Source organism: Thalassophryne amazonica, chromosome 18, assembly GCF_902500255.1.
Source record: "Thalassophryne amazonica chromosome 18, fThaAma1.1, whole genome shotgun sequence".
NCBI classification, from domain to species: Eukaryota; Metazoa; Chordata; class Actinopteri; order Batrachoidiformes; family Batrachoididae; genus Thalassophryne; species Thalassophryne amazonica.
In genome coordinates, this window is record NC_047120.1 from 56,381,753 (window position 1) to 56,403,341 (window position 21,589).

The window sequence follows — 21,589 nt, forward strand, 5'->3', positions numbered from 1 at the left end:
GATGTCTTGAGAATGACCTGACAGTGACTTTGTCCCACCTCTGATGACTAGTCTCCCAGTTCCTGCTGCTGAAAAACATCCCCACAGCATGATGCTGCCACCACCGTGCTTCACTGTAGGGATGGTGCCTGGTTTCCTCCAAACATGACGCCTGGCATTCACACCAGAGAGTTCAATGTTTGTCTCATCAGACCAGAGAATTTTGTTTCTCATGGTCTGAGAGTCCTTCAGGCGCCTTTTGGCAAACTCCAGGAGGGCTGCCATGTGCCTTTTACTTTTAAGGAGTGGCTTCTGTCTGGCCACTCTACCATACAGGTCTGATTGGGGCAACATTTCTTATATATATATATATATATATATATATATATATATATATATATATATATATATATATATAAATATATGTATATATATATAATGCAGTTCTGTGAAAATGACGCAAGAGTCTGATACTGGGAATAAACAGTTAGTGAAAAAGTTCAGCTGAGGAGAGGAAGTAACAGCTTAATGTCTCTGTTTTTACTTCTGTCTCTTTCTACCAACTTCATGAAGTGTTGACACCCTTCTCCTTACAAGTGATCTTCCGTAACACTAGTTTGGCCAAAACAGCAACACTGGTCATTTCTCTGTCTTACTCGTCGCGTGGTCTTGTGGAGTTCATCACTCTGACCAATGGCTAAAGGAAACCATTTGCTGCTCTTTGCAGGTAACAATATCACAACAAAACCTGAGAGAGGACTCCTGGGAAATGTTGCTTCTATTTAGTCACATAATATATAGTTATCTTTGTTGTAAATTGGTATGAATTCATTGTTTTTTGTAAAATTGCAAACATATTGTGGAGACGGTTATCATACACTCTGTTTTCTGAAAAATATGTAATCATCTCCTTATGGCACGGGTGCAGTTTGCTAATTGCTTTTTGTGAACTTATTTGTTGTTACCACGTGCAGTAAGAACAAAAAACACATTCATATACTGTATGTTTGAGATTTCATATACCAACCCCACACATATTAACCAGAAATGGATTAAAGTATGAGAAAATATTTTTAATGAATACAAATTAATTGTAAATGAATATAAATAATATGTATAATGTGTTTTATATACATCAATGAATTAATGAAAAAATTAGTTAAGAAAAATTAATGTGCTACAAATAGATTGAGAAGAGACAAGAACTGGAAGAAAATAAGTGAAATGGGGAATAAATTAAAGGAAAAGTACAGTTAATGGAGATTAGACTTAATTTATATTTTAGATGTTGTGAGCTTAAATATTCATGTTTTGGGGTTTATTGTTAACTGCTTATGTAGCCGTGGGTTTACAGGTATTAAGTATTTACTTTTAAGTGTAAACCAGCGTCTTAGGTGCCTTTCTCAGTTAGGAAAGGTTTACTAACCTTGACTTCATGGACGATGCTGTGAACTTTGGAGAATGGATGGACCGCTGATTGCAGTTTGTGAAGCTAAGTGAGGAATCGGAGTGCCTGGGCTTGCAATTATCACAGATAAGATCCAGGCTTTGAATGTTTCCTGGACTAAGCCATCAGAAGTGTATTTGTATGTGATGAAAGTGTTGAACTTGTAGAGATATCCACATATCTCAGCAGCAACCTTCATGAAAATTCAGTAAGGTATATCTTATATATTATATTCCAAATCTAAGGTGGAACTATGCCAGTATACTAAGGTATATCTAAATATCTAAAAGGGAGAGTAAAATAGGAGAGTAGAAAAGAGTAGAGTAGAGCCACTTAGGTGCCTGATCTTGAGAACCAGGAATGTCTTTTCTGGGTTCTTGGCCTTTGAGGTTGGGAGACAACTGGGAAGAGCTTATGGAGTGAGGAGATGTTTGGTGATGCTGATACCTTTCCAGGAGAATGAAGGTCCACGTTTTTAGGGTCCCAGTGCTTCCTGTCTTACTGTATGGTTGTGAGACTTGGATACTGCCCAGTGACCTTAGGTAATGGTATTAGGTCTCTTCAGAGCATCCTTGGTATGATGGGAATGACGTAGGGGGACTAAGATGAGGAGTATCACTTGCATTGCAAAGAGAACGTCAACGACCACATTTTACCACAAGTCTCAAGTCAAGTCCCAAGTCATAATGAACACCCACTGTTTGTCAAGTCAAGTCAAGTCAAGGTCATTTTAGCAGCCATCTTGGAAAATGGCCACTATCTTGAATTTTCAAGTGGCCAATTGACCAGTAATATCACGAGAATCACTATGCCAGATTTGGCAGTTGTACCCCTAAATACACAATTATTATTATTATTATTATTATTATTATTATTATTATTATTATCATCTGCTCCACTATGACAATCTAGCACTCAGGTGTGGCAGGTCACTGAGGCAGGTAGAGAGGCTGTGCCATAACATCTATCACATATTGTTTCAAGATACAGTATTTTTCCCCAACCAGTTTCTCACAAACGTTACTTCTCATGCAGTTCTGTGAAAATGATGCAAGAGTCTGATACTGGGAATAAACAGTTAGTGAAAAAGTTCAGCTGAGGAGAGGAAGTAACAGCTTAATGTCTCTGTTTTTACTTCTGTCTCTTTCTACCAACTTTATGAAGTGTTGACACCTTCTCCTTAAAAGTGATCTTCCGTAACACTAGTTTGGCCAAAACAGCAACACTGGTCATTTCTCTGTCTTACTCATCGCGTGGTCCTGTGGAATTCATCACTCTGACCAATGGCTAAAGGAAACCATTTACTGCTCTTTGCAGGTAACAATATCACAACAAAACCTGAGAGAGGACTCCTGGGAAATGTTGCTTCTATTTAGTAACATAATATATAGTTATCTTTGTTGTAAATTGGTATGAATTCATTATGTTTTTTGTAAAATTGCAAACATATTGTGGAGACGGTTATCATACACTCTGTTTTCTGTAAAATACGTAATCATCTCCTTATGGCATGGGTGCAGTTTCCTAATTGCTTTTTGTGAACTTATTTGATTTCCCTTCTGACCCTGTGTCTACCAGTGCTGGGGCCTGAAGGGTTAAATCCCCGCTAAGGATTGTAACTGGGAGTCGTGTGGAAATATGTGTGTGTCCCACATGAATTTCTTGGCCCACCCTAAGCCCAGTTTCTAGGGGCGGGCATTGTTGTTTAACCGTTCGGGGCAGTCTCTCAATTGATGCTCAATTGAGCCGCAAACAACACACGCCCCGCGGGGGAGCCTCCTCTGTCTATTCGGTGGTCTGAATGTGGCCCTGCTCGTGTCCATAGCTTCGTCAGCAGGGGGAGCTGTAGCCACACGGGGCGTAGAGGCCGTGGAGCGTGGGAAGGGCGGACCTTTTTCGGACCCGGAAGGAAGAGGGACGGCGCGTGCCCGGCCACGCCCCTCGTCTCGTTCCCGACGGCGTTCCTCTAACCAATTGTCTAACCGTATAACGAGGTCGATAAGCCCATCTAAATCCCGCAGTTCGTCCTTGGCCACCAGGTGCTCCTTCAGGACCGACGACAGTCCGTTTACGAAGGCGGCGCGGAGCGCAGCATTATTCCAGCCGAACCTCGCAGCCGCAATGCGGAAGTCGACTGCATAAGCAGCTGCGCAACGGCGTCCCTGTCTCAGTGACAGCAGCACAGTTGAAGCGGTCTCTCCCCTGTTAGGGTGGTCAAACACAGTTTTGAACTCCCTCACAAACCCAGTGTACGTATGAAGGAGCCGTGAATTTTGCTTCCAAAGCGCCGTAGCCCAAGCGCGTGCCTCTCCTCGAAGCAGATTAATCACATAAGCTACTTTACTAGCATCAGACGCGTACATGACGGGACGTTGTGCAAAGACGAGCGAACACTGGGAACGACCAGTGGAACGTTTATATCCTGCACAGGGTCGGCAGGAGGAGGAGCTGCAGCAGCGCCCTGAGCGCTCGCTGCCACCTGTGTGGAGAGAGCCTCCACCCTGCGGTTCAGGAGGATGTTTTGCTCGGTCATCTGATCCAACCGAGCAGTAAAGGCGGTGAGGATGTGCTGCAACTCACCAATCACGCCTCCTGCAGACGCCTGTGCACCTTGCTCTCCCATTGGCCGTTCAACTGCTGGGTGACGCCCCTCGGAGTCCATGACGCTGGCCGAGATATCCTGTTGTGAAAGTGTAGTGACACGGACCCACAACAGGGGGTGCAAAGGAACGGACAATAGAAGAAGTCAAATATGAACACTTTACTCTTGTGAATGCCACAACTACACACAGCAGATTTCAGAATGAATACAAAGTCAATCAATCAAGGTGTCGTGTGGGCAGGCTCGACGATAGGAGACGTCCGTCTGGAGAAGAACCGGAACCACACGATTTCCTCCGCCACCGAACCAGGAGAATACTGGAGCCGCCAAGTCCCGAGTCTCCCCAGGTGGCCACCGTCTCAGCGTGTCGGATCTGGTACTGCTGGCGGAGAGCAAAAATAGTCAGCAAGTTCGTCTTCTACTAGTCAGGTGGGAAAAACACCTCCACCTTAACACCAGAAAACACAGTTCGTGAAGAGCCTGAAAAGTACTACTTAGCCGGTTTGGAGTGAGAGGTGAAGACGTCACTCCTCCATTAACCACAAACTCCGCTCCCAGCTGGCAGTAGTAGACAGGAACTCCTACAACACTCAAAAAAGAGAAAACTTGTGCGTACAGCACAGTCAAAACGGCTGAGAATATTACCTCCTTGATAGGACGATATCTCGGCGACGTGGTGGAGGTGTCGTCCTGCTTTTATCAGGGGTGAGGAGTAGATGATTGGTGACAGCTGTCATAGCCGATGAGTGACAGCTGTCACCCCGGCTGCTCTTGTGGGGCGGCAGCGCCCTCTCGTGCCTGAAGCCCGCACTTTAGGCAGGGCACCCTCTGGTGGTGGGCCAGCAGTACCTCCTCTTCTGGCGGCCCACACAACAGAAAACATTAGTTAAGAAAAATTAATGTGCTGCAAATAACAGCCTAAGAAGAGACAAGAACTGGAAGAAAATAAGTGAAATGGGGAATAAATTAAAGGAGAAGTACAGTTAATGGAGATTAGACTTTTAATTTATACAACCCCAATTCCAATGAAGTTGGGACATTGTGTAAAATGTAAATAAAAACAGAATACATTGATTTGCAAATCCTCTTCAACCTATATTCTATTGAATACACCATGAAGACAAGATATAAATTTATTTTAAATAAATATAAATAATATGCATAATGTGTTTAATATAAATGAATTAATTAATGAAAAAATAATTAAGAAAATTAATGTACTGCAAATAACAACGTGAGAAGAGACAAGAACTGGAAGAAAATAAATGAAATGGGGAATAAATTAAAGGGGCAGTACAGTTAATGGAGATTAGACTTTTCATTTATATTTTTCTAAATGTTAGGAGCTTAAATATTCATGTTTTGGGGTTTATCGTTAACTGCTTATGTATCCATGGGTTTACAGGTATTAAGTTAAGTATTTATGTTTAAGTGTAAACGAGCGGCTTAGGAGCCTTTCTCAGTTAGGAACGGTTTACTGACCTTGACTTCACGGACGATTCTGTGATCTTTGCAGAATCGATGGATCGCTGATTGTAGTTTGTGAAGCTAAGTGAGGAATTAGAGTGCCTGGGTTTTCAATTGTCCTGGATAAGATCCAGGCTTTGAATGTCTTCCTGGACTCAGCCATCAGAAGTGTATCTCTATGTGATGAAAGTGTTGAACTTGTAGAGACATCCACATATTTCAGCAGCAACCTTCATGGCTCTCTGGGTTCTTGGCCTTTGAGGTCGGGAGACAACTGGGAAGAGCTTATGGAGTGAGGAGATGTTTGGTGATGCTGATACCTTTCCAGGAGGATGAAGGTCCACGTTTTTAGGGTCCCAATTCTTCCTGTCTTACTGTATGGTTGTGAGACTTGGATACTGACCAGTGACCTTAGGTGATGGTACTAGGTCTCTTCAGAGGATCCTTGGTACGTCGGAAATTATGTGGGGGGATTAAGATGAGGGGTATCACTTGCACTGCAAAGGAAACGTCAACTACCACATTTTGCCACAAGTCTCAAGTCAAGTCCCAAGTCATAATGAACACCCATTGTTTGCAAGCTGACTTGAGACTCGCAGATTGATGACTTGAGAATGAATTGACACTGACTTTGTCCCACATCTGCTGAAAAGTCTCCCAGTTCCTGCTACTGAACTACATCCCCACAGCATGATGCTGCCATCACCAGGCTTCACTGTACGGATATATATATATATATATATATATATATATATATATATAATATATATATATATATACACACACACACACACACACACACAATTCATCTGTGTATTCACCCAAATCGATTTTCAAAAGGTCATTTTAGCAGCCTTCTTGGAAAATGGCCACCGTCTTGAATTTTCAAGTGGCCAATTGACCAGATGGCTCTATTAATATCACAAGAATCACTATGCCATATTTGGCACTTGTACCCCTAATGCACAGTTTTTATAATAATAATAATTATTATTATTATTATTATAATTTATTATTATTAACTGCTCCACTTTGACAATCTAGCACTCAGGTGTGGCAGGTCACTGAGGCAGGTAGAGAGGCTGTGCCATAACATCTATCACATATTGTTTCAAGATACAGTATTTTTCCCCAACCAGTTTCTCACAAACGTTACTTCTCATGCAGTTCTGTGAAAATGATGCAAGAGTCTGATACTGGGAATAAACAGTTAGTGAAAAAGTTCAGCTGAGGAGAGGAAGTAACAGCTTAATGTCTCTTTTTTTTTACTTCTATCTCTTTCTACCAACTTTATGAAGTGTTGACACCTTCTCCTTACAAGTGATCTTCCATAACACTAATTTTGCCAAAACAGCAACACTGGTCATTTCTCTGTCTTACTCATCGCGTGGTCCTGTGGAGTTCATCACTCTGACCAATGGCTAAAGGAAACCATTTGCTGCTCTTTGCAGGTAACAATATCACAACAAAACCTGAGAGAGGACTCCTGGGAAATGTTGCTTCTATTTAGTCACATAATACGTATATAGTTATCTTTTTGTAAATTGGTATGAATTCATTGTGTTTTTTGTAAAATTGCAAACATATTGTGGAGACGGTTATCAGACGCTCTGTTGTTCTTGAAAAAATACGTATTATCTCCTTATGGCACGGGTGCAGTTTGCTAATTGCTTTTTGTGAATTTATTTGTTGTTACCACGTGCAGTAAGAACAAAAAACACATTCATATACTGTATGTTTGAGATTTCATATACCAACCCCACACATATTAACCAGAAATGGATTAAAGTATGAGAATTTTTTTTTAATGAATACATATTAATTTTAAATGAATATAAATAATATGTATAATGTGTTTCATATAAATCAATTAATTAATGAAAAAATTAGTTAAGAAAAATTTATGTGCTGCAAATAACAGCCTGAGAAGAGACATGAACTGGAACAAAATAAGTGAAATGGGGAATAAATTAAAGGAGAAGTACAGTTAATGGAGATGAGACTTTTAATTTATACAACCCCAATTCCAATGAAGTTGGGACATTGTGTAAAATGTAAATAAAAACAGAATACAATGACTTGCAAATCCTCTTCAACCTATATTCTATTGAATACACCACCAACACAAGATATAAATTAATTTTAAATAAATATAAATAATATGCATAATGTGTTTTATATAAATCAATTAATTAATGGGAAAAAAAGAAAATTAATGTGCTGCAAATAACAGCCTGAGAAGAGACAAGAACTGGAAGAAAACAAGTGAAATGGGGAATAAATTAAAGGGGAAGTACAGTTAATGGAGATTAGACTTTTAATTTATATTTTTCTAAATGTTACGAGCTAATATTCATGTTTGGGGTTTATCGTTACTGCTTATGTATCCGTGGGTTTACAGGTATTAGTTAAGTATTTACTTTTAAGCGTAAACCAGCGGCTTAGGTGCCTTATCAGTTAGGAACGGGTTTATGACCTTGACTCCATGGACAATGCTGTGATCTTTGCAGAATCGATGGATCGCTGATTGTAGTTTGTGAAGCTAAGTGAGGTATCAGAGTGCCTGGTTTACAATTGTCCTGGATAAGATCCAGGCTTTGAATGTCTTCCTGGACTCAGCCATCAGAAGTGTATCTCTATGTGGTGAAAGTGTTGAACTTGTAGAGACATCCACATATCTCAGCAGCAACCTTCATGTCTCTCTGGGTTCTTGGTCTTTGAGGTTGGGATACAACTGGGAAGAGCTTATGGAGTGAGATGTTTGGTGATGCTGACACCTTTCCAGGAGAATGAAGGTCCATGTTTTTAGGGTCCCAGTGCTTCCTGTCTTCAGAGGATCCTTGGTACCACAGGAATGACGTAGGGGAACTAAGATGAGGGGTATCACTTGCACTGCGAAGGGAACGTCAACTACCACATTTTGGCTATGTGGTGTATTTCAATGTGTATGATCCAGCACACAGGTTCCTGACCACAGAGACTGGAGAAGGTCAAGGGGGGTGCCCGTGTCTGACTTGGTCACAGCCAATAGATAGTTTGGAGAGGTGAGAATGGACCGGTAACTTCCTCGGTGGTTGCCATCTAGGATTTAAGGCAGTTCCATAGTGTTGCAGCTCATGCTGCCAGACCTGACCTGACTTTTAAATGCAGCATTATATTTAGCAAAATGGAACTTGAGGTTTTCTTTGAGTTTTAAAGATGCCACTAAAATTTTACTTTGTTTTTAAACACCACTTTGCATTCGGAACAAATGGCTCAGATGAACCACTTGAAAGGACAAAGGCGGACATCAACTGTGTAAATCACAATGCAGACTTCATTACAGTATTTGTATGATCATACAAAGTTATCATAAAATACTTCTTGGTGAGCTCATAGTGCTTTTGCACAGAAAACTATGTAATAAAGCCAATTCTATATTAATAAAGTCAACATAACAGCACTGTTTGATGCCAATGTATCACATATAAATGATGTATTTCTTCTGAACTTTGTTACAGTCCTCATGTTCCTGGCAAAGTGTCAGCAAAAACCAAAAGGTAACACTTTGTCAGAACATTCACCCACTTATTATCCATTGTATCCACACATGCATAAAGCCGTAGACACAACTGTGTGCATGCTTATTTTAATTTTAATTCAAAATATTTGCTAGGTTTGTGGCACATATGATGATTATCTTTACAGCCCTTTATTGTTTGTTTCAGGCTTAAAATTAATACCAGGCCTAAAACGACAAGTGCACAAAGTCATTATTTAATTTCCTTTTGTTCTCTTAGTTATTATGTCACCTGCATTCAAACCGATCTTCTCTGGGGACTCGTTCTCTCTGAGCTGTGACAACGTTATGAGCAACAGCAAAGTGAAATGGTACATCAACAGCAAAGAGTATCCATTTCACACCGACAAAATCTTGAAGATTGAAGATGCTGGCCTCAGCCACTCGGGTTCTTATCAGTGCGAGAGCAACCAGCAAAAGAGTGACAGCTTCTCTTTTGAAGTTATGGGTAAATGCCTCAAATCAACTCAAGCGCCAGTGTTAAAACACTCCAGCATTCTGAAAGAGATCTGATTTTTCTGCGTTTAAAGAAATTTTCTCTTTTTTTCCCTTCACCATCTCATTCCCACTTTTACAGATTTCCTTCCCAGTGCCTCACTTTCCATACACAGAGGACAGCCGATGATGTGGAAAGGAAGCACATTTAATCTGCAGCTTGAAAGTGACGAGGATCTGCAGAAATGGAAGTGTTGGGTCTATAAAAACCACCAGGTGAAAATGATCCTTTTTAAATCACAGGTTCGCAACCGTGTCATCATCCATCCAAAAGAACTGCAGGACTCAGAGGCTATTTACTGGTGTAATGACATGACTTCAGACCACAGGAGTAACCAACTCAAACTCAGGACATCAGGTGGGCCTCTTGAAAGTACTTAACATTTTATCAGGCTGCACCTTTTCTAAGGACAAAAATGTTTTTCTTATTTTTAGCAACACAATATTTTTTTTTCTTTAGAAAATGTAAGTATAAATACAAATTTATCATTAAATCTGTTACTAAACAATTCTATTTTATGAGTATTTAAACTGTGGCAAATATATATTTCTATTACATCCTATCTCAGAATGACCTTTTCTGTATCTTGTCTTCTCATTGGCATAAAGAGGGTTTTTTTTTCTTCCTAGCACTTTTTTATGGAATCATTATTTTGACAGCTGCTTTCTAAACTGATTGATCTAAATGCCAATACCTGATTAAAAATAATTTAACAAATACTCTATAATCTCTATATCTGCAGCTTTTTAAAACTTACATGTGTTTTCTGGCCCTGTTGTATATTATCTTCATAAAATTTATTTTTGTTTGCTTAAACTATTCAGACTATTTTTAACAGCAAATAAAACAAGTGGAAACACTGGTTTGATCAATTTTGACATAATCAACTCCTCAATAGCTGAAAAGACAAGTCACAGATTAGTACTGCCTACCCTATATTACATGTTATTTTAAATGTAATTACATATTTATCATTATTATTTTTTGATTTATTTTGATTATTTATTTTACTTATTTTTTAAAAGTACACTTATTACACTTTGTTGACCCTTTATTACATTTATGGCTCATTATTCATTTTTATATATTCTTCATATAAACTGAAATGAAATGATCATTTTAATCTCATCATTAACATTTTCTTGTTTGGTTAAAAAAAGACATTAAAAAAGGCCCCTTTAAAAATAAAATACAGCATTTTTTTATTTAGAATCTTCACATTAGAGCATGGGGCAAAACGCATGTTATTTCTGTATTCACTAACTGTGTGTTCTGATCACGTTTTCTTAGAGATTGTGATGTTTTACTCCTTTTTACCCGAGGCCATCAAATATCGCCGTTGGGTATTGCAAAAGCTTTTCACCCGTCCGTCTGTGTTCAGCCTAAGTTCAGTCTTATTCAACCCAGTCTCGTGGCGGTTCGTGGGACTGGGTTACGAAAAGTACATTAATGAGTTCCTGGGTACGAAAATGGGGCACTTTGGACACAGACCTTGAACAAGTTCAAAGATGGCTAACCTTGACTTATCTTAAGAGGTATTTTAAGAGGTTAAAAAGTCACATTGTGTTCCTATTTATATGATTTTAGCCTGGTGACGTCACTTCCTGGTGCTGCTATCTGCTAGCTTTGCTTAATTTTTGGCTAGAAATAACACCTTTCTCATAATTATGTAAAGGCTAGTGAGAAATAAACACTTCTAATCAGTGCTTAATTTGTAAAGTGGGAGGTCCCGGAGCGCAGTAGGTTGGGTGGCTCCGGTGCAAAAAAAAAAAAAAGAAGGGCGGGGAGGCGCTTGCGAACAATGCTGTGCGTCACACTTAAAATAAACTGCACACAGTCCCGTCGCCAGATCTCAGTCTTAAGGGGGGCTTATGAAATCCACCAGGTGGGCACCACTATTAATATCTTATTTTTGCTTATTTTCACTATTCACGCAGCCCTAATCCCTCACAATAATCATCACATTAACCACGACCGGACCAGCGCTCTCTCTCTCTCTCTCTCTCACACACACACACACACACACACAAAGAAACACGCGCGCACATGTTCGCACGCACGCACACACACAAGTACAAATAACGTATTAGATCACACGCAGCATCTCGAACTAAACAAACAAAAAAACACCACGGCGGGTGCATTTCAAAGCAACCAACAGAGGGGTAGCTACCAATTGCCAACACACACACACCGCCGCCACCACCACCGAGTGTGCACGACGTATTAGATGACAACCAGCATCTCAAACTAAACAAAACAAACCAAAAAAAAAAAAAAAAAACACCACAGCGGGTGCATTTCAAAGCAACCAACAGAGGGGTCGCAGTCGCAATAGTACCAATTGCAACACACACACACACACACACCTGTGGTGGATACTGGTCCTTCAAGGAGGGGAAGCTCAATTTCGGCCTACGTCATAAAATGTGTCGGTTTATTTATACGTAAATTCTACCCTCCGTTCCTTTTCAAGAAACAGTACGTTTTATTTGTTACAGCACTTCCAGTCAGCCAGTTCTCCCCACTTTTGCACCAAATTAATCTGAGGAGTTGATCGGCCCTGCTGTTTAAGTTTTTCTTCTTAAGGAAGACTATCAAATGGCTTCGCCAAAATCCGGTCCACAACATTCAAATTTTCTGCCATTATGTGCAGCTTGCTACCTAGCTAGCTCGCTAGCTGGGACTGGCGCGAGGCTCGTGTGAAGTTTGTCCGCCTGTGAGTGCTTTGTGACGGTGGAGGAGCTCAGCAGCACCCGCTGCTCGGTAGGGACAAAAACTGCGATAGAAGTCAGTCTCCTAACACAAGCAGCTACAAAAAAAAACAAAAAAACACCAGAAATAGAAGCTAGATTTGTCGCTAGTCGTTTTTAACAAAGAAAATGCCGCTAAGAGGATTAGGAAAGTCTCCGGTTCAACTCAGAACAGAATGAAAATTAAAAAATGCTCCCACGGATGTTTACACCAAAAGATCGCTGATTCGCTCATTTCGCTGTCACTCAAAAAGGGATTCAGCCTCAGACAGATCATCCAATCATCATGCAGAAGTTGAGCGTCCGGCCAGCCAAGGCCAGCCCACTGCCCCATAGACCCCCAGACACGCTGAGCGTCCGATGGGCGGGACAAAGCCCAGCATTTATCCAATGACTCGTCTCGTTTCGCTGCACTCTTTGTTTCGCTAAAGCACTGTGAAGTGCGGGTTTGAGTGAGACAAAAGCCGCGTCGTTACCTGTGATAAGAAGCTAATTCTGAACAAAAGATGAGCGCGTTGTAGCGCATATTTAGTCAGTGACATGTACACACAACAGTATATATTTGATCACTTATTTTTTTGACAATTTAGGAGAAGCTGAGCTTCCCTTGCAGTCTTAGAGCAATCGCCTCTGACACACACACACACACACACACACAATAAAAATTTGGACCTACTTTGAGTAGAGTGCCAGCGCTGTCCTCTCTTTCGTCCACCCTGTGTCAGTGCAGGCTCCACGGAGGTAGAAATGGGTCCAGGGTTTTCTTTGCCAACGACATCATGTGTTGGTTTATCCGAAGTTACCGATGTTGGGGTTTTAAACCAGTTACGTATATCCACATTTAGGAAAGCACAAAAACTAGCTGCTGTCTGCTGGCAAAAACTCACACTTCGTTTCCCCCCATAAACGCGGTAACTGATTGTTGCTTGGCAACACTGACGTGATTACATACGTAGACAAACTTTCCAACAAACTCACACGGTTTTAATATATTTAATGTCTTAGTGATTATGCAACAATGGCCGTTTTAACCCAAAGCAAGTACAATAAAATGAAATTAGGATTTTATTTATTTGAGATCTGTGACTGTGATCTAGCTTGGGTGGGCGGGCCGGGGCGGGCCCAAGCATATCAGTGGGCGGGCACTGCCCCCCTAGGGCCCGCCCATAGCGACGGGTGTGACGCACACCCACAAAAATACGCACACACACCTTCACAAATGACACTAACACCCTGCCTTTTCCTCAAAATTACTACATTTATGTTTGCTGTCTGTCTCTGTACTTTTCTGTCACTTTTGCGCTCTTTTTCATACTTTTCCCTCGTTTCAAAAGTCACCGAACCGAACGCACTTTACCGTAATATATGCAACATATAGTATACTGTTGGAAACCACGGGTTCTTGGCTTGCTGTCAGTGTTGAAATTTTTCAGATTGAGGCCTTACATGAGAAATTACGGTAATGAGAATCAGCGGCGCACTAGTGTGAAACTTCCGTGTTTTTCCTCTGCGTTATGACATCACAGGCTACGTTTACCGTAATACACCATATATCATTGGAAAGCCCTTGGTGTTAGCTTTACAATGCACTTTGAATCATTCGGATTGGACAAACTATGGCGGAGTTACGGTAAAAAATTATGCATATGGAAAATATGACGTGGGCGCCATCGCCGTAGATAAAGGGATAAATAGCTGGCGGAGAACAACGTCCGAGGTTCCGGAGCGCGCTCTGGCTTGCTCCCCCTCAAATTAATCCCTGCTTCTAATACTTAAAACGCTTATTTTGAACCTGGTAACACCTCTGGAAGGATTTGCAACACATTTAGAGGACGTTAGCGTATTAAACAAATATGTAGGACTGCCTTTTTGCATTTACGCAATATCTCTAAAATCAGAAAGGTCTTGTCTCAGAGTGATGCTGAAAAACTAATTCATGCATTTGTTTCCTCTAGGCTGGACTATTGTAATTCATTATTATCAGGTTGTCCTAAAAGTTCCCTAAAAAGCCTTCAGTTGGTTCAGAATGCTGCAGCTAGAGTACTGACGGGGACTAGCAGGAGAGAGCATATCTCACCCGTGTTGGCCTCCCTTCATTGGCTTCCTGTTAATGCTAGAATAGAATTTAAAATTCTTCTTCTTACTTATAAGGTTTTGAATAATCAGGGTCCCATCTTATCTTAGGGACCTCGTAGTACCATATTACCCCATTAGAGCGCTTCGCTCTCAGACTGCAGGCTTACTTGTAGTTCCTAGGGTTTGTAAGAGTAGAATGGGAGGCAGAGCCTTCAGCTTTCAGGCTCCTCTCCTGTGGAACCAGCTCCCAATTCAGATCAGGGAGACAGATACCCTCTCTACTTTTAAGATTAGGCTTAAAACTTTCCTTTTCGCTAAGGCTTATAGTTAGGGCTGGATCGGGTGACCCTGGACCATCCCTTGGTTATGTTGCTTTAGACGTAGACTGTGTTTCATAATTATTGTATGGCCTTGCCTTGCAATGTGGAGCGCCTTGGGGCAACTGTTTGTTGTGATTTGGCGCTATACAAGAAAAAAGTTGATTGATTGATTGATTGATATCACTTCCTGATGTGGCTAGCTGCTAACTTTGCTTAGTTTTTGGTTAGAAATAACACCTCATATATGATGTGTCATGCTGTAAGGCGACATGGCTCAGAGAGGGTGGGGACACAACGGCAGACACACACAGAAGCGTAGGATTGATCAAAAAAGGCTTTATCTCATAAGCAGGCAGTAGTTCGGTACGCAGAGTAGCAGTCAGCGTGGCAAAGGTGAGGTCAAAAACACAGTAACACAGTTCAAAGGCTTAGACAAAACTGTGATCCAAAAACACAAAGCAAAGTAAAAAAAAATCTGCAAGGCAATCAGGTCAATGACAAAAGGCTTGGACGAGGTTTACAGAAACAACGAACTAGCAAGAGGAACAACACACAAGGCTTAAATAACACAGGTGGCAATCACAGCAAACAAGGAACAGGTGTCGGGAACAAAGAGACGAAAATGAGAGCAAGAGGGTGCAGTAAGACAAAAAGCAAAGCAGACAGATATGGAGGCGTAGAGTGAGGAGACAAAGATGGGGTGAGCTGGTGCAAGAGAGTGTAGTAGTGTGAACACTAAGCAGACAGAAATAGACTGAAAGGTGAATCTAAAATATAATGCAAAAGAATCTACACATGGAAGGAGCAAAGAAACTAAACCAAAAAATAAAAAAAACAAAGGTGAGAAGTGGAATGTGATCAAGAAGAGAATTAAAGGCAGGGGCTGAAACATATGTGACAAAAGTAAAAACTAACAGAAATTACAAGCAATGACTATAGTGGTAAAATGTAAAATAAAACTAGTGACCAAAGTAATCCTAAACTGAAAATCAAAATCAGAGGATCAAAGTGTAGAGCGGACGTAGACAGACTGTAACAAAGAGCAAAGCAGGGGAGGACATGGGACCAGACAGGGGCGGACCTGACATGATGTAAAACTAGCGAGAAATAAACACTTCTAAAACTGAAAACGTTGTTTTTGGAAGGTAATAATACCTCTGGAGTGATTTATAAGACATTTCACGTACGTCAGCGTGCACGCTAACTTCCGCTAACTCAAAGCTAATTAATACCTGCAAATGCACAGAGGGTGATCTACAAATATTCCTTGATTTGCACACCTTCCAGTCTTGACAAAAGCTCATGTGCACACACACACAAGGCCTCCTGTAGACGCCGTTAAAACCTAAATATTGTTTTTGATTGATTGATTGAAGGAGGGGCTTTATTGAACATGTACAAACTGTACGTAAGACAACAGGATCTTAATAATTAATTAAACAACTGCAAATTATAAAGAACACAATGATCCTAGGGCCGAAGGTATTTTAGCATTGCGTTATTTTTATGTCCTTACCACGGCTGCGTCACATTGTCACCCCTGCCTTCACTGCACCTTCACCGTACATGCACCATTTCAGAGTGTCAACAGCGATTCTCCGATTATTGCCTCCTTTCTGCTTAAAACCTGCACTCCAGTCATCATCTATCTTCCACGTAAGACGAGGGAGTGATCACAGGGTTACAGCAGCATGTCTGAGACTCTCTCTGAGTCTGACTCTCTACACCCAAAGAGATCAAACAGAATAATGTGAGTAACCATCAGATGACAACGTCAAACCTCTTAAATCATTCTAAAGTTAGTTTTAAACTAACGTTCTGCCATGACGCATGCACAGTGAAGGCAGGGGAGTGCTGAGTCTAGGAGAGTGCTGAGCCTCTGACACTGGTCTTCCTTTTGCGTGTGTTCTGGGTCTGGGTTCAATGACAGTACAAGTTCATTTAAGGTTCACTCACAGAAATATTTACCCTAACTTATAAGATTTATGTAATTTTATTACATGACAAATTCCCATTTACTTTTTTTTTAGATAATTTTAATACAAAGCTACCAAATAAACCTTAAATGATGCATATTCATTAATCCTATTTATTTGAAATGCATAATCCTCAGCTTTATTTGTTAATTTTTTAATAGTTGTTAATAATTATGTTACCTGTGCCATTTATCTTGTATAGGTAACATAATTATTATGCAATTCAGACAATATACTTTATGTATTTTAAAAAATACTGTCATTATTATTGATTTAGAGTAACTATATTTTATTAATACTAAATACATAAAGCTGAGGATTATGCATTTCAAATAAATAGGATTTATTACAGTAATGAATATGCATCATGTAAAGTTTATTTGGTAGGTTAGTATTAAAATTATCTAAAAAAAAAAAAAAGTAAATAGGAATTACTCATGCAATAAAATTACATAAATCTTAAAAGTTACAGTAAATATTTCTGTGAGTGTTAAATATGTTATGTAAATAATTTTTGTATATTTTCTGGTAAAGCTTTCTTCATTATTTGGCCAATGTGTCATTCTCAGAGGTAATTTAATATTTAAATGTGTAAGTGAAAAAGGGTTTACATTTTGACATCAACTTAATGGTTTTTGCTGTAATACGAAGGTTGACTTTGTACAATTTTGAATGCTTTTCACTAAACGTCCAGTAATAGTTGATGCATAGAACAATGACTGGATTCTATTAGATGCATGATGTTTTTTACGTTTGTGCAGTTGATTTCAATTCTGTGGTTCATATGTGACAGTTGGTCACCAATAATTAATACGAGAAGCACAGTGTCAAAAACTGTTTCAGTTTCTACATTTATTTATTGTTTTAGTTTATCTTCGTGTAATTCTAAAAGGTGACTCTTAATTCCCCCAGAAAAGGATGTACTGCTGGAGATTCTGCCGTGGCCTGCAAAGGTTGGAAGGAGTCTGACCCTGAAGTGCAGTGTGCGCGGTCTACGTCAAATTAGCCATACATTTTTCTTCAGAGATGGAATGATGATTGTGGATAACCAGCAGTCTGTTTACCAAATTAACACAATTACAGAATCAGAAGAGGGGGAATATAAATGCAAAGCAACCTTCAATGGCGAGTCCAACGGCATAGACTCTGATGTTCAAGAACTGTTGGTCCAAGGTATGCACACGCAAGCTGATCAAGAACTGCTGGGATATTGAAAGAAGGATATCCATGCCCATTTTTAAAGCCAGTCTCCTGATATGTTCATTTATAGCCTCTCCTCTGAAGGTGGCGCTCTCTGCTGGTAAAAGCCTGTCATGTTCTTGTTCAGACTGCCATACAAATACCACCTATCACTGGTACTTCAAGAATTCTGACCAGGAATGGACTCTTAATTCATCTGGACAACATTACATGGTGCCAGCAGTCAACGGTCATTATGCATGTTGTGCTGTGTGGCGACACAGAAAGTCTAGACTCAGCAATGTCTTAGTTTGTGAGTTTCTGCTTGACAAGCATGCATTTTACTGAAAGAACATTGAAATATGTCAGAACTGCACTAATGTGGGCTGGTGGTCATGTTATATGTAATATAACTGTTTCAGGGGGAGAATCAAGCCAATTCCCTATTCTGATTGTAATAATCATTGCAGTCATCATATTCCTTGCCGTTGCTGTCGTGGCTGTAGCATATTACATGACGCGAGATAAAACAGGTGAGGAAGAGCTTTTTGTTTTTAATTGCATGTTTATGAGGCTGCTTCTTCATCACGTCTTTTGTGTTTGTTTTAGGACCTATTTATGCAGATGTAGAATTGAAGTCTTTAGATAATGAGGAAGAAAGGTACCAGTCACTGCACAACTGTAGAAGGGACCAAGAGTATGACACCCTTCATCCCGACGCACCCGGCAGTAACAATGCAAAAGGCGATTATGAAGCTCTGCAGAAAAGCGAAATGGAAGCGCAGGTTTACCACACCCTGCATATGGAAGGCGCAGCAGGAAGCGTGGAGGAGATATGACAGAAAGGCCATACGAAATGCCAAAGACGGAGAGTCGGCTCAAGGCAGGAGGCCTGGAAGAAATATCAGCACATGTATCTTTAGATTAGATTAGATAGCATGATTACTGTACAGGTGTGCCTTAGGCTGGTCACAATCTTGAGATGCCACACCTGTGAGGTGTGATGGATTATTAAGTGCTCACTAATACAGATTTGTGAACAATATCTGAGAGAAATAGGTCTTTTGTGTTTTACAGAAAATGTTTAAGTTCAGCTCATGAAAAATGGAAGCAAAAACAAAAGTATGTTGCGTTTTTATTTTTGTTCAGTGTATATATCTTACCTGATTGAGAGGTAAGAAGGTTTTATCAACACATCATGCTGTCCTCAGAAAGATTTTAGGTGTATTTTGAGGTAAAAAAAAAAAAAAAAAGTGATAGTAGTCATGTGTCGCAGGTCTGTAGCTGTGTTTTTAGTTTAACCACAGTGAGGACACTCAGAGCAGACTTTGAAAGAAAAGTTTAAAAATATGTTTGTAAAACTCTGCTCACTGGGGAGGTGATTGTCTAGGTGTTTAAGTGTTGGGCTTCAAATCATATCAAATCAATTTTATTTATATAGCGCCAAATCACAACAAACAGTTGCCCCAAGGCGCTTTATATTGTAAGGCAAAGCCATACAATAATTACGGAAAAACCCCAACGGTCAAAACGACCCCCTGTGAGCAAGCACTTGGCGACAATGGGAAGGAAAAACTCCCTTTTAACAGGAAGAAACCTCCAGCAGAACCAGGCTCAGGGAGGGGCAGTCTTCTGCTGGGACTGGTTGGGGCTGAGGGAGAGAACCAGGAAAAAGACATGCTGTGGAAAAGAGCAGAGATCAATCACTAATGATTAAATGCAGAGTGGTGCATACAGAGCAAAAAGAGAAAGAAACACTCAGTGCATCATGGGAACCCCCCAGCAGTCTAAGTCTATAGCAGCATAACTAAGGGATGGTTCAGGGTCACCTGATCCAGCCCTACCTATAAGCTTTAGCAAAAAAGAAAGTTTTAAGCCTAATCTTAAAAGTAGAGAGGGTGTCTGTCTCCCTGATCCGATTTGGGAGCTGGTTCCAGAGGAGAGGAGCCTGAAAGCTGAAGGCTCTGCCTCCCATTCTACTCTTACAAACCCTAGGAACTACAAGTAAGCCTGCAGTCTGAGAGCGAAGCGCTCTATTGGGGTGATATGGTACTATGAGGTCCCTAAGATAGGATGGGACCTGATTATTCAAAACCTTATAAGTAAGAAGAAGAATTTTAAATTCTATTCTAGAATTAACAGGAAGCCAATGAAGAGAGGCCAATATGGGTGAGATATGCTCTCTCCTTCTAGTCCCCGTCAGTACTCTAGCTGCAGCATTTTGAATTAAACTGAAGGCTTTTCAGGGAACTTTTAGGACAACCTGATAATAATGAATCTTCAGAAGAAACATTTTTAGCAAACTAGCAACAACATGTGATGTTTGGCTCACAATTGCAGAAGTCGCAGAATTAGAGTCATATGATTTTGTGGCACTTTTTTGGGGGGACATATATCAAGTTAGTTCCAAGTTCAGTTAGTGTTATAATCCATGAACATTATGTTCCTGAAAGCTTATGGTCAGTTACTTTTAAATTTACTTATTTATATAGACTTTAGACTTAGTTACATTCTGTTAGTTTGAAAATAAGTTGGCTTTTTTTCAGTTAGCTTTTAGATTTTCAGTGAGAATTATATTCAGATTGTTTTAGCTTTTCGGTAGTCTAATTATTTCAGAGGTAGCACAGTATATTCATTTAGTTTTGAATTAACTTTGCTTTGTAGTCATTAGTTTTGTATACTCTTACTTTGAAAATAAGTTAGCTTTATGTTCAGTTAGCTTAACGTGGGGGGGGGTCAGTTAGACTTTCGCTCATTTTGTTTGATTCGCTTTGAATTCTTTCAATTTGAAAATAAGGTCCTTTAGTATAGTTAGTTCTAGATTTATTTTAAATTTTATTGAACTTTAGTTAGCCTCATAACTGTTTCCAAAGCAGCATATTCACTCAGTTTTAAATTATGGTAGCTTCATATTTGGCAGATTTGCATTTAGTTACATTCGCTTTGTTTGAAAATAAGTTAGCTTTATGTTCAGTTAACTTTAGAATTGCTTTTTCAGTGGGCTTTTTGGTCATTTTGTTTGGTTCACTTTACAGTTGTACTCATAAGTTTACATACCCTGGCAGATTTTAGTTTAGTTTTTGTTTTGTTTTGTTTTTTTTTTTGGGGGGGGGGAGCAATTTTTAAGAGAATATGAATGAAAACACAAAAAATTTTTGTCACTCATGGTTAGTGGTTGTGTGAAGCCATTCATTGTCAAACAACTATGTTTACTCTTTTTAAATCATAATGACAACAGAAACTAACCAAATTACCTTGATTAAAGTTTACATACCCTTATGATTTAGGCCTGCAAACGTGCACACAAGTTGACAAACAGGTTTGAATGGCTAATAAAGGTAATCATCCTCACCTGTGATTTGTTTGCTTGTAATCATTGTGTGTATAAAAGGTCAGTGTTGTGTGTTGGGGGGGTTTGGCTGGACATTTTGGTGTTCTTTTCTTTTCTTTGCTCTCCAGGTGGTATGAAAACTGATTTGTCTGTGGAGAAGGTGCTGGCAGAAGAGTCCTTCACCCTCATCAACGTTATGTGCAGCACCTGTGGATGGTGCTCACATGCAACCTTAAAGACTTTCAGCTGAAGCAGATAATTAGATGGCGTTCTGCATTTAAGCCATGTGTGATTCAAGCAGAATTGCCGGGAACTCGACCTTGTGATGTTCGTTTGTGAGATGCTGAGGACCGCGCCTGTGTTTGACACATCGTGCCTGTGAAGCAGGAAGGGTGAGGGACACA

At 40.0% G+C, this 21,589-nt stretch overlaps 1 protein-coding gene across 2 annotated transcripts; it reads left to right on the plus strand.

Annotated features, from left to right (window-relative positions):
• Positions 1–593: 593 nt before the first annotated feature.
• LOC117530968 (B-cell receptor CD22-like) lies at positions 594–18,733 on the plus strand. Of its 2 annotated transcripts, none has more exons than XM_034193946.1 (8): positions 594–706; positions 8,996–9,034; positions 9,275–9,502; positions 9,632–9,907; positions 17,588–17,848; positions 17,946–18,167; positions 18,277–18,387; positions 18,464–18,733. In XM_034193946.1, exons 1-8 carry the CDS (start codon positions 673–675, stop codon positions 18,691–18,693), a joined length of 1,401 nt encoding a protein of 466 aa, XP_034049837.1. In that variant the 5' UTR covers positions 594–672; the 3' UTR covers positions 18,694–18,733. The 2 variants fall into 2 exon arrangements, with proteins under 2 accessions (XP_034049837.1, XP_034049836.1); XM_034193945.1 differs by lacking the exon at positions 594–706 and adding an exon at positions 6,847–6,946.
• The last annotated feature ends 2,856 nt before the right edge of the window (positions 18,734–21,589 follow it).